Here is a 12767-nt window from a genome sequence, read left to right on the forward strand (position 1 = left end):
CCCACCGATAGCTGTGCGGCTGCAAAGGGCAGGGCAGGCCTGCTGCCGGGGCTGCCGCCTCCCGCCCCAGGGAGGAACTGGAGCAGGGCAGGAACAGCAGGCTGCCAGCTCCTGACTCACGCTTCCAAGCCCTTCTGGATCACATTACACTGAACATCGACGTATGCCACAGAGTGGCGGAGAAGGTCCCTCAGGACGAAGTCACTGTATCCAGCAACTGTCCCAGAGGGATGCTGTGCAGGGAAGTAGGCAAAGACCTGGCCCAGCAGGGAACTCCCCAGAATACCCTCGGTTAGGATGGGGGCAGAAGCCTCGGGGTACAACCTCCAGGGGTGTCACTTGTGCAGCACCAGCCACATTCTCATGGATGCAGCTGGAGACAGGAACTAAAACATCCATCTCTTTATTTCAATGGCAAGAAACAACAACATCCAAATGGTCCGAGTTGAAAAGCGACGGGAAGGCAGGCTCACGCCAGGCTCTTGGCCTGCTGGAGCTGCCACCCTCACAGAGTTACAAAAATACAGTCCTACAACAGCATCTAGGAAACACAGACCCAGGTATTGCACAGAACCCCTGCCCTCTACGGGCAGGGTGACCAACACCCCCTCCGCCTTCGCCAAAATACAAGCCAGGCTTGGAATTGCACAGCAACTCAGCTCACGCGTGCACGGAGGGGCCAGGCAGGGAGGGGGACAGTGTGTCTCTCAACTACCTGTACAAAAACTATAAGGAAAGATACAAAACTGGGGAGAAAAGGGGAAGCTGGGGCTGTAAACACCTGCGGGCCAGGCTGGGGGGCAGCAGTTTGCACCTTTGAGAAGATGACAGTGCCTTGTCTGTCGGTGGCCAGCGAGCAGTGCTGATGGGAACTCCGGGCACTGCTGGAGCATCCCAGCTCTGAATGTTATTAAATGCCAATACTACCGCTGGCCCCTGGCACTCTGCACTGCCCTGCGCCTCTGCTCCCCACTACTGCATCCCCCATCCTCCAAGGGAACTCTGCCCCCTGGCCAAAAAGCCTGAAGGGTATTCTGGTTCTCTGCGGTATCCTCATATCCTTTTCTTGGTATTGGTATTAGGAGAGATTTGAACGGTGCCACCCAGCACTACAGCACCCAGCAGGCGCAGCTGGGTGTGAGTGCAGGTGAGACCGCACAGACCCCACGCAGCAGCAACATCCTCTCCTGGGACCCAAGCTGCGAGCAGCAACCCGCTTCGCAACCACTGCCCGCCCAAAGGTGCCAAGCAGGTCTGCAAGGCCCAGAGCCATCAGCTCTCCTCCTCTGCTGGCACCTCCTGGTCCCAGAGACTGTCAATGCTGCAAAAGCCTTGCTGAAGGGCTGGCTTGATGCCTCTGCAGATGCTCAGCACCCAGAGCATCGGGCAGGGGAGATGGGTCGTGGTGCCTCGTGCCCCATGGCAGGTGGTAGGTGAAATGCCATCCCATTGCAGGTGTGAGTCTGGGCTGAGAGCTCTGACGTTTCTTATGCATCCCAATCCCTCTTTCTGCTAAAACTGGAGAGGGTGAGCTGGTGGCCTGCCCAGGGAGCTTGTGTCTGGGCTGGGCAAGCTCCCAAGATTTCCCTGCAAAGCCCTCTGCCAGTTTGGGGGATGGCTGGAGTCAGACTCAGAGGATGCGTGTTGACAGGTTGGGGGGCATGGGGGTAATCCCTGAGAGCAGCACTGACCCCAGCACTGCCCCTCCAGCCCAGTGCAATGTCTAGCATCGGGGGGGGGAGCTGAAGCAGGGAGGGCAGCCAGATCCAAATCAGCATTTGGGAAATACAACGGGCTCCCCTGCAGCCACCGCCCAGGCCAAGTGCAGCTCTCCACCATGGCTACGTGCTGCAGCAGGCTCATGAAGAGATGCCCAGCAGACACCGGCTGTGCAGGCTGCTCCACCCAGCCCTGTGGAGGGAAGGACAGTGGGAAGGCGTGGTAGCCTTCCTCCATGCCATTCCTGCCCTGGGCCAGACTGCCGACTGGCTGAGCACTAAAGGCAACCCAGAGGGCAGCAGCTGCCCTGCTTCTGGCTGTGCCAGCCCCAGATGCTCTGAGGAAAGGCTGGGTGTGCCAGGGACTCCCCTCCTGCTGCAGAAGGCCCTGGTAGGGCAATGCAGAGATCCAGGGCAGCCCCAAACCTACAGGAGGGCGGAGGAGGCAGGGGTAGCAAGTCATGGTGCTTCCCTTGGGGCAAAGTCTGAGGCTCACAGCCTCTGCTGTGTGCCCACACAGCTTGTGCCTCCTGCAGCTGTGCCAGACAGGAAAGGAGGAACAGGACACGAACCTAGCCAAGCATCTAAAGGAAGAGCACTGCCAGCAGGCAGAGGGGGTGAGCAACGATATCCCACAAGGATCATAGGTAGGAGCCTGCGGAGGGGGCACTGGCATCACTCCCATGCACAAAGGTGACCCAGGGCTTCAGCCTGGCCTGCCCCAACAGGGCTGCAGGATGAAGCCCATTGAGGGCAGGGAACGTGGTAGATGAGGGGTGAAGGGGGGGACACACAAAGAGCCAGGCTTCAAGTCCCAAATACCCACTGTCCTCATAAACAGAGTCCCAGCCCAGCCTGGGGCAGAGCTCTGCTGGCTTCATCTCCTCCGGGGACCAGGTTGACATCTAGGGAGGGCTGGGCCAGACTCACAGCTCTGCCAGTTGCCATCGTCCTCTTCTCGTCCTGCCCGAGCTGGCTTGGGCTAAGGCACACCGAGCACTACACAGCTGTCTCCTGGTCCTCCCGCTGGATCATCTGGTAGTGCTGTCGGTTCTCGAGGTAGGCAGCTAAGTCGGGGTCGTTGGCTTTCTCAGCCCGGTGCTTAGGGGTGTCTCCCTGCACAGGGGAGGCAAAAGACGTCAGAGCCCTGAGCACTGCCTAAATGCTGCCTCGGCACCCAAAGGTGCCCCTGTTCCCCCACCGAAAAGGTGGCTGCAGCTGGGTCCAGCAGAGCCTGCAGCCAAGCCCCAAGGCGGGCAGCCAAATGCCCAGGTGCTCGCCACGGAGCAAAAGCATGCTCCTGAGAAGCCCGACTTTGCTGCAGGGCTGGAAGCTGTCCCCTGAAGGGCCATTGGCCCCGGGTGCGGGCCAGGACAGAGACCATCCCTGACCGTCACCAGCCCCCCGAAAGGAGACAAAGGTTGATCCCCATGACCTGCTCTTCCCTGGCGCTGGGGAGGCAGGCGGGAGAGGGTGAGGAATGAGGGGTATGTCTGGGGAATGCCCAGGAATACCAACCCCCCTTCCCTCTCGCAGCCTGGCTAGCGCTCCCGGAGGAGGATCACATTTCACCAGCTTATTGCAGCCATCTGGACTGTGTCCACTAATGAACTCCCGCACTCCATAAAAAGCAAATCTGTTAACAGCTCCCAGCTCCGTGTCCTCTCCCCCTTCCCTCCCCCTGCTCCTCGCTCCTCCTTGCCAAGCACCCGGGCTCTGCCATGCTGCTGAGAAAGGCCACGGAAACCTGGCGCTCTGCCGCTGCCATTGAAAACCAGCCCCGGAAGGGATGCCCGGCCTGTCCCCTGGTGCGCAGTGGGGCACAGGCGGCTGCAGCGGGGTCTGGGGCCTCCAGGGCGACCCGCAGCCGTATTTCTCCAGCAGGAACAATGGTCAGACATGCGGAGCCCCTGCCGGGCCTGGATGCGGCTGTGGACAAAAGCCCACCTGTGTGTGGCTGCGGAGAGATGCACCGAGAAACCCCCTATTTTGCACGTGCACCCCAAGACCCAGGCACACCCCAGGGTCCTGCACACATCCACCCAGCAAACACACAAGCAGGGGTAGGGAGACCACTCCATGCTTCAGGGCCAGCTCTCCTCAGGGGCCTCCTCTCCGCAGCCCCTGAACGCAAGCGCTCATTTAACAAAGCGGGGGAAAGACCAGAGGAGGAATTGAGTTTCTTTCCCGTCCCCCTGCAGAAGCCCCACTGCAACGCTGCCTGCCTGCAGCCTGAAACCGGAGCTGCCAGGGCCCCTCTGCCCAGCTGGGCTGAGGCACACCGACCGATAAGGCTCAGCCTCCCTCACCGCTGCAGGGTGCAGGATCAGCCTGCTCTGAACCCGTGCCACAGGTCTGACGCTGGGGCTTCTAACGAGGTGGGTTCATGCCTGTGCAGGCAGGCTGTGACCCGGGGCCCATGCGAGGTCAGCGCAGCAGCGCAGAGGGGTCCCCAGACAGCTACAAACCCAGACGCGTGTTTGCACAGGCATGTGCAAGCCCCGTTCCCCAGGGCAGCAGTCATGCCTGAGCGGGGCTCCCTTTTGTGCTGGCAGGTTGGGGGCTGCTCCCCTCCTTCAGGCAGATAAGGGGGCTGGGGGCAGAGAGGGGCTGTGCCCCCAGAGCTGCCCTCTCCCCTTGCCTCTGCCAGCTGAGTATCCAGCCAGGCCAGCCCTGCCCCGGGCGCTGTGCAAGGCCCAAGCCTTGGCCAGGACCGCGGAGGAGGGATGGGGAGCCAGAGATTGTCTGTACAGCATCTCCCTGGCAGCTGGCGATGGGGCTGCGCATTGTCTGAGGTGGCCCCTGAGCTCCACCGCCCCAGCAAGTTTGCATCCCCCCGGCTGGGCTCCTACCCTGTGTCCCAGACCCACAGATTGCACCTTCTCGCCTTGTTACTACATCTCCTCTGCTACAGCCCATCGCTACAAGCCTCCACCAGACAGATGCGACCACGTCCCCTCTGCCACCTGCCAGCCCCGGGAACCTCCTGTACCAAAACACGGCCTCAAGCCCCCTTCCTGCGACTCCTCTGCCAGGGCTGGCACAACTCCCCAGCACCAAAGCATGTCTCAATTAACTTGGCACGCGAGGGAGAGGGCCGCCACTGCCTGCTCCCGCTCCCCACGGGCCGGCTTCACCCGCCAAGAGGAGCTCCCAGTGCCCCCATCATGGCTGTCTGTGGGGGGAGAGCGGGGGGAGCCCTGCAGCTGGGAGCTCGCTCGCAGGGAGAATGTCCTTGCTCTGACCCCGGAGGGTGGGAAGGGGGAGACAGGGATGAGACATTCCAGCCCCTCGCTTCTAATTTAATAAAACAACAGGGAGAGAAGTGCGGGGAGGAGAGGGATTTAACCCCTCTGCACCTGGGCTCCGCTGGGCAAGCACGGGTGCTTCATGTCAGCTCCTCTCTGGCTGGCAAAGAGCCCAGCCAAAGCACCCTTGCTCTGCTCTCCTGCTGGCCCTGCTCCTGCTGGCTCCCTGGTCCCCCCAGAAAGCCCCACTGCCAGCCCTCCTGCCATCACCTGCAGGTCCGTCTTCATGAGCGAAGCCCCGGCCTCCACAATGTAGTGGCAGATAGTGCGCTGGCGTAAGGCTGCAGCCTGGTGCAAGCTGGTTTCGCCGCTGGGGAGGAGAAAGCGGGAAATGTGAGATGTCCCCCCCAAACGGGGACAAGCAGCATGTGCGGGTGGCAGCGAGGGACAGCAATTTGACTGCAGCAGGAGCTCGTGGTGGGTTGCGTGCTTGTCCAGGCAGCCCTGGCAGAGGAGGGGGTGCTGCTTGGGGACGGTTGGTCCAGAGTGGACTGGGAACCATGGCTGGTAATTAGAGTGAGGGCAGCTGATAAGTGCCCAGACAACCGGTCACCTCGCAGAGAGTCTGGCCAATAGGTAACGCAAGTCAGTCAGCAACTTACTTCTCCTCCTCCGTGGCATCGAGGATTTCTGAAGGGGCTGTGGAGAGAAAGACAGTGCAGGGCGAGTGAGACCCGGCTGCGGGGCAGAGACAGACCCACCTACTCCCCAGTCGCACTCTGCATCTTTCCATAGGGGCTGCTATTTCTTTCCACGCTGCCTGCAAAGGTCCTGGCTCCAAAGCACTCAGGCCAGCAACGGCATCTGAGCCCAGCTGAGATCAGGGAAGAAGAGTTGTGGTGGACTCATTACAGCGAAATATCTAAATAAAAATAAAGCAGCCTCTATTTCAGTGGGCGCTGCCAAAAACAACAGGTCAGCTGCCCTGAAGGCAGAAGCAGGACACTGAGAATTGCTTCCCAGAGACATGCTGGTCCCTGCCAGGACGCGGCAATGGCCGTGAGGGCACTCTAGTACTGGCAGACGTGCCAGGGAAAGCCCATACGCCAGAAGGAGGATGTAGCAAAACCGGAGGGAAGGGATCTAAGCCCAGGAGCACACCCTCCAAGCAGAGGGTCGGGCTTTTTCAGCTGCCAGGCTCCATTGCTAAGGGTGGCACTCTGGCCCCAGCTCACCATTCTCGATGATGTATTTGACGATGTCCTTGCTCCCTGATTTGACAGCATGGTGGAGGACGGTCTGGCCCAAGGAGTCTCGCACCATCAGGTCTCTTCCAGCCCGGTGCAGCTCTTGGAACTACAAGATTACCAGATTGCTTGGGATGAGTTACCTTTTCCAGCTCCAAGCCCCAAGCCCCGGCATCGTGTCCCTGGAGTGCTCGGCAGGTTGTATGGATATTTGGGACCTGGTGGGGAGCTTTGGCCAGCTCAGCCACCTCCCTCCATGTCCCCCAGACGAGGAACAGGGCTTCTTGCCAGGAGCCTGCCTGGTTTCCAGCCACCGCTCCTGGAGGAAGGCCCTTGACAGGAGCTGCTCCAGGGCAACCGTGCAGCGTGGCTGGCAGGGCTTCCCACAGCCCGAGGGGGACACCAGCCGAGCAGGCTGCAGGGCAAGCACCCAGAGCCAGCTCTGGCTGCACATCACAGCAGGCAGCAGGAGCACCTACCTTGCTGAAGTTGCCGCTCTTGGCAGCTTCTATCAGAAGGTCGTCTGCAAAGAAAGGAGATGGGTCGGGGTCAGAAAAGCCAAGCTGTAATGCCGTATATCTAACCGGGGAGCCAAGGGTTGGGCACCGGAGGCTCAGCAGTCAGCTGGAGCTCCTCCAGATGCTAACCCCTAGGTCAGACTGGTTTTACAAGGCTCCCCCACCTTCCGGCATGTAAGGGACTAGCCAGGGGAAGGAGGGAGACCCCACATAGCTGGGGCACAGCCAGACCTCAGACCCAGGGAGGTGCGCATGCAGGGGGAGCAGTCTCTGCGCATGGGCAGGATGACTTGTGATGGAAGCAGGGACCAGAACTCCTGGGCGTCAGCCAGCAGCCAAGATGCTTCTCACCCATGACTCACTCACACTTCCAGGCACTGGGCTCCGCTCAAGCTCCAGGAACCTCTTTCCATTTGCTCAGCTCGGCGAGGCCCCTGACCTTGTGCTCCCACCTCTGTCTGGCAGGGACAGCCCCCCAACCCAGCCCACAGCACTTGGCTCTGCAGGTGGGGGATTAACCCCTCCGCCATGCCGTTTCCCGCATGGCGGAGTCTGGAAGGCGCGCCTGGCCAGGCCACTCCACAAATCACTGTCAGGTCTCTCCTGCCCACCTCTGGGGTCTGCACTCCCACCTAGCACACAGACAGCAGGGTTCCTGCCTGCACACCAGGGAAAGGATAGGCCAAAAAAAATTTGGTGGGGACCCAAAACAGCACAACCTGAGAGAGGGTGCAACAGGGGGTGGGACAGGACTCACCTTTGTGCGGGAGGCAGCGCTCAGGCTCAGCGCTGGAAGGGAAGAAGAAAAGGCATAACTAACCCTGCCAGTCCTGGCAGCAGGTCGCCCAAAAGAGCACACGGCGGGTGGAAGGATAGCTGTGGAGAAGCCTGCCCATGGCACTCCTCCAGCAGGCAGCAGCAGAGGCAGGCCAAGGGACTTTGCTGCTCTTTAGTCATGCCATCTGCTTCTTCCCCAATCTGGGTTCTTCGCCATCCCCACTCCCATTTCTACTGCTGCTCTCAGCTCTGTTGCTCACCTGTACCCAAGGCCAGCTTGACTTGGGCCAATAGACACCCATGCCTTTTGCCCCATGGGCCAGGCGCTGGAGCTTGACCTCACGGCTGAGCCACCTGGTGATGCCCCACCACCTCCAGCAGCACTGGCTGGGGAGCAGGGAGGATGGGACAGCATGTCACCACTTGGTCTAACTCAGCACCGAATTCCTGCTTGCTTTCTAGGAGCCCCCTTGTAATCTGGCCCAGGGATCAATGCAGTGAAGCCAACCCTGGCTCTCCCATTGCTGCCCATCCTTCCTGAGGCCCAGCACCCCATTCTCTCCCACCCCAGACTCACCTGGGGGCAGGAGATGAGGGTGGAGAGGAAGAAGAGGAGGGGAATGCAAAATGGTGCCCAGTGGGTACGGCAGACGAGTCGACAAGGTCAGGCATGGCAGGAGAGGTGCCCACGGTCTGCGTGATCACCAGCTCTGGGTCCAGCACATAGAGCTCGTCCTGAGATATCTCTGTCACATAATTGAGGTGCTCCTGAAAGACACAAATCATCCTCCTCATAAGCAAGACCTATACATCTCCCGTCCCCTCACATGCTATGCCTTGTAGCCTGCCCACTTGCTCAGCAGAGTGATGGTGGCTTAAAGAGTCCTGGGACCTGTGCCTGGGAAGCCTCCACATCTCCTTGTCCTTTTCAGGCTTCCCATCTCCTCCCAACCTAGCAGCTGACCCGTACAACTCATCTCCATGTCCCCCTCTCCAGATCATTAGGGAAAGTATTTAATGCTGGGTAAGACGACCCCAATTGGTGGGTGCCTGGCCAGCCTTGCTACATTGCTATTCCTTATCTGCTCTGCTGTAGGGTCCTGCAGGCAGCTTCCTACCCAAGTCTCTGTGCTCCCACCCATGCTTCCTCCCTTTCCATGGGAACCTGGGGGCGCTGGGGCTGGTCCTGGGCCAGGCCTGTCACACCACCCCTTGGGGGATGCCACAGGGCAGGGCAGTGGTGTGAGACCTGTGTGTCCCCAAGGCTGAGCCTGCCTGTTGGTCCATGTGAACGCAGGACACTCAAGCACCTTCCCAGCAGATGCTGGGTTGGGACAACAGTGGAGGATGAGGCCACACTCACCTGTGCGCGGTCTATCCTGTAGAACCGATCAGCCGTGGTTGCTGTAAGACAGGGACAGAGCGAGACAGAGTGATTCTTGGTGTGGTGGGGTGAGGGAGACGGCCACTTTCTGCCACTGAGAGGTAGTGAACTATCCAGCCACTTCATGGCCTGCATGGAGGGCACAGCAAAGCAGACAGCACACCCTGACAAGGAGCAGCCCCCTTTCCTTCGGGACCCTGCTGTTCTCTTTACCCGAGAGGCAGCCCCTTGGGCCTACAGACCACCATGCCCCTGTGCAACATGCCTTTGCTTGCTACCTCCTCCTTGATGACTCCTGGCAGGGAGCCACAGGGAAGGCAAGAACATGCCTAGCGGACACCATGGCCTTTCTAGGGGCTTTTGGGTGCTTCAGCATTAGCCTGAGCAGACAAAGCTCAGTGCTATGCAGTGCACATCTCAGCATTCCCTTGCACCAGGTGAGGAACTACTCCAATTTAACATGGTGCACCTCATTGCAGAGTGCTGACAAATGGGGCCACTAAGTGGGGCTGGGAGAAGAGGGAGCTCAGCCTCCTGCTGACTTGACTGAGTAAGGTCCCATGGACCACCACGAGGCCATGCCAGAGCTTGTGACTGCTAGGTACAATGGAGCATGCCACCACCAGCTGTAGATCCAAGCCCATCTCCTAGGATGGCAGGAGAGAGCTTCAAACCAGCCTCCTGCCTGTTGCTGGCAGCAGCCTGTCCGAGTGCATCCCTCTGCTCATCCCTCTTCCTTAGAGGAGAGATCCCCCATAGCAGGAGAAGAGCTCCTTCAACACCAACAGAGCAAGTGGCTGTGCTGGAGCCAGACCCATGCAGCCACCACCCCTGGGGAGCAGGGAGGGGCTGGGGACTTACAGCATCACCGGGGAGAGCAGGACAAGCAAGAGCACAGCACCAGGACAACTGGGTCCCCACACAGGTTGGCACTTCCCCTGTGTTCCACCAGGCTGCTGGTGCCTGCCCAGGCAAGGTTGCTGCAGTGGGACCCTTAGGGACCCGGGGAATTCTCTCCACAAACAGAGTGGAGATGGGCTGCAGCAGATGAGAGGAGTGAAAGAGCCCCGTTTATCCTGTTCTGGCTGGAGATTTACAGCCAGGGAGCTGCTGCTGAAGGCCTGTAATTCAGCTGCTTGAATGAGCCTGCGCTGTCTTGAATGAGGCTCTGGCCTCTTTCCTGACACATTTTCCTGAGCCCAGAACCTGCTGCTGGGAGACTGGCAGGAAGAGGGACAGCGGTCCTGGTACAGATGTCCTGGTAGTGACACCTGGGAGCAGCAGCACCAGCAGTCCCACATGGAGGGCTGGAACCCCAAAGGGAGAAGCTGCATCCTCTCTGCCTAGCACGAGGCTTCCCAGGCCCGCTTTGCAACCCGCGGCTGTGCTCTGCTGTGCTCTATGCACCGCTACTGGGAAGTCAGGGAGATGAAGTGCCACCAGCAGTCATTTCTCTCAGCCAGCTTCCAAGTACAGAGGGAGAGCTCTGGACCCTCTTGGTCAGTGAAAGCACAGAGAGAGGAGAAAGCTGCTTTCAGGCAGGGGAGAAGCAGCAGCTGGAGCCCAGCGGGGAGCCTGCTCCCATATCCCCGGGATGCTCACGGTGAGCCTCGCTCCCAGCGTGCTGGAGCAGGGGGGCCCCCTGCCTGCACGACACAGGAGAGCAACCCCGCCAGTCCCACAGTGACGGGACACACGCCACCAAGCTGCCTTCAGCTCTGGGGACAGGAGACCAGCAGACACCCCTCGCTCCACTCGTGGTCAGCAGCCAGAGACACGGCCTGGGGCAAAAAACTGCTGCACTTGGCTGCAAAGGCCCCGACATCCATGAGTCCCAAGTCCCACATGGCTCTCAGTGGCTTGTCACTAAGGGTCTGTCCCCTCACTCCCCCAAATTCAGACACAGTCAGCGCTCGCAGGGGAAGATGATACTCACAGTCCAGGAAGCACCACTTGGGCGACAGCTTCTGGGACGACAGTGTCTTCGGTTTGGCTCCATCTCCCTCCTGCATAAAAAAAGAGAGGATAAAGTCGTGTCTCTTGGCCTCCCCATCATTCCCCAGAGTGTCCCTCCTGCTTTGGGAGGTCCCTGCAGACATGGAGGACCACAGGCACTTGGATGGAAAGGGGAACTGGAACACAGGCACAGCACACAGCGATGTGGAGCAGCACGGGACAGGCTGGAGCTGACACACACCAGCTCACTGGAGAGGGAGGTGCCACAAGACGAGCCCACAAGACCGGCATGGTGCACATGACAGATGGGCCCAGGGGACAGAGTGAGGCCATACACACCTGAAAGAGCAGATGCTCTAAAGCGGAGGGCTGTGGAGGGAAATCCTGCAGAAAGGCAAGGTGTGCCATTACAGCCTTTGTCTGGGCAGCCCCCCAGCCCCTCTCTCATCCCGCTGGTGTTGCTTAACATGCTGCCATATCTGGCTTTACGCATTGCCTGGCCAAGGTCCCCGGTCCCTGCCCTGCTTTGAGGCCAGAGCACAGTGGTTGCCCAAGAGAAGAGGCAAAGCATGAGGTGACCGAGGAACACCAGCCTCAATGCACAGCGTTAGAGGTTGCAGAGGCATCAGTCTACCAGGTTGACGCCGTAGGAAAGCATTACCCTCTGAGCCTGGGAGCTGCTAGCCATGTGCCTGTCTGTGTGTCCTCACCAGTGCCTGGGCACAAGGAGGGCAAGGGACAGGCATGCAGAGCAAGGAGCAGATGCCAGTGTGCCAGCCCGGGCAAGGAACTCTGCAACCCAGCCCTGCAGGACACTACGCACATGCTGGATGGGATTCCCTCAGGCACAAGAGCCAGCTAACTGGGGACTGAGCAAGGTCCCTTCAATCTTCTGAGAGAAAATCAGACTGAGCTGTGCAGCACCAGGAGGCATGCTGTGGGCTCAGAAGGCATTGCTCACCAGGAGCAAGGGTTACGCAGCCCGTGTCCAGGTCATGGACATGCACTAGCCCATGGGCAAGAGCACAAAAGTTAGTACTTGCAAATGAAGAGAGTTGGAGGGGGGAGCAACCCTAATCCAGGCACCCTGGGAGGGGCAGCGCTGTGCCAGGAAATACAGAGCCTGGCAGAGGGCTGAAGGAACACAGCACAGCAAACAAAGGGACAGAGGAAAAGCCTCCCAAAACACCCAGGGGGTGATAGGCCCCCATAGCATGTATGCTGGCTTTTTCCACTGCCCCATAATTTTTCTGGGCTACCGACACTCTGGGCCTGGAGAACAAGGTCAGAAGAGCAATGACGAGAAAGAAGCTGCCAGAGAGGAGGGAGCAACAAGTCTTCCAGCTTGGGATCCTGCCTCCACCATGGGGCGAAGGCAAGCCATGACCTGCTGCCAGAAGCAGGAGCATGTGTGTTGGTGCGTGCAGGTCAAGGAGGCTTAGAAATCCCTTCCCTGAGCCCCTCCGTCCTCAGCATCCAGCCGTGACCACTTCCCATGTGAAGCCTCACCTCCTGCAGCCTCTCGATTTGGGTCCGGCACAACTCCAGGTCGCTGTCTCCTGGAACCACAATGATCCCCAGCGGCACAGCTGCATGACAGGGCACAGACACAACTCAGAGAGCAGCCTGTGCCCCATCCCCAACACCTCACACAGCCGAGCTGAGGGCACTGCCGGACTCGGGGACTGTGGTTCCCAGCCCCTGGTCACTCACAGGCTTCCTTGAGCTTTTCCTTGTCATAGTGCAGTGCCTCGTAGTCGCGCATGCTGATTCGGCTCACCCGGATCCGCAGCCGCTCGGGCACTGGCTGCTGGCTGCATGAAGGGGGGAAGGAAAAGGAAGGGATCAGAAAGTGACAGCCCACTTTCTTCTTATCCCACTCACCCCTCCAAAACAGGCAAGAGCACAGACTGGGGTGG

General features: G+C 59.7%; 1 protein-coding gene across 3 annotated transcripts in view; it reads right to left on the minus strand.

The window, feature by feature from the left end:
* Positions 1-387: 387 nt before the first annotated feature.
* Positions 388-12767, minus strand: part of DGKZ (diacylglycerol kinase zeta) — a 45467-nt gene continuing 33087 nt past the window's right edge. For all 3 annotated transcript variants that reach the window (XM_075502691.1, XM_075502692.1, XM_075502690.1), the window contains 11 exons: positions 12562-12662; positions 12358-12437; positions 10829-10898; positions 8872-8912; positions 8086-8276; positions 7489-7520; positions 6693-6736; positions 6202-6322; positions 5629-5665; positions 5237-5336; positions 388-2834 (listed from right to left, as the gene is read on the minus strand). In XM_075502691.1, the coding sequence (XP_075358806.1) occupies positions 2718-2834; positions 5237-5336; positions 5629-5665; positions 6202-6322; positions 6693-6736; positions 7489-7520; positions 8086-8276; positions 8872-8912; positions 10829-10898; positions 12358-12437; positions 12562-12662 (934 nt within the window). In that variant the 3' untranslated portion in view covers positions 388-2717. The remainder of the gene's footprint in view (positions 2835-5236; positions 5337-5628; positions 5666-6201; positions 6323-6692; positions 6737-7488; positions 7521-8085; positions 8277-8871; positions 8913-10828; positions 10899-12357; positions 12438-12561; positions 12663-12767) is intronic.

The sequence above is a fragment of the Mycteria americana genome, chromosome 5 (genome assembly GCF_035582795.1).
Source record: "Mycteria americana isolate JAX WOST 10 ecotype Jacksonville Zoo and Gardens chromosome 5, USCA_MyAme_1.0, whole genome shotgun sequence".
Classification (NCBI taxonomy): Eukaryota; Metazoa; Chordata; class Aves; order Ciconiiformes; family Ciconiidae; genus Mycteria; species Mycteria americana.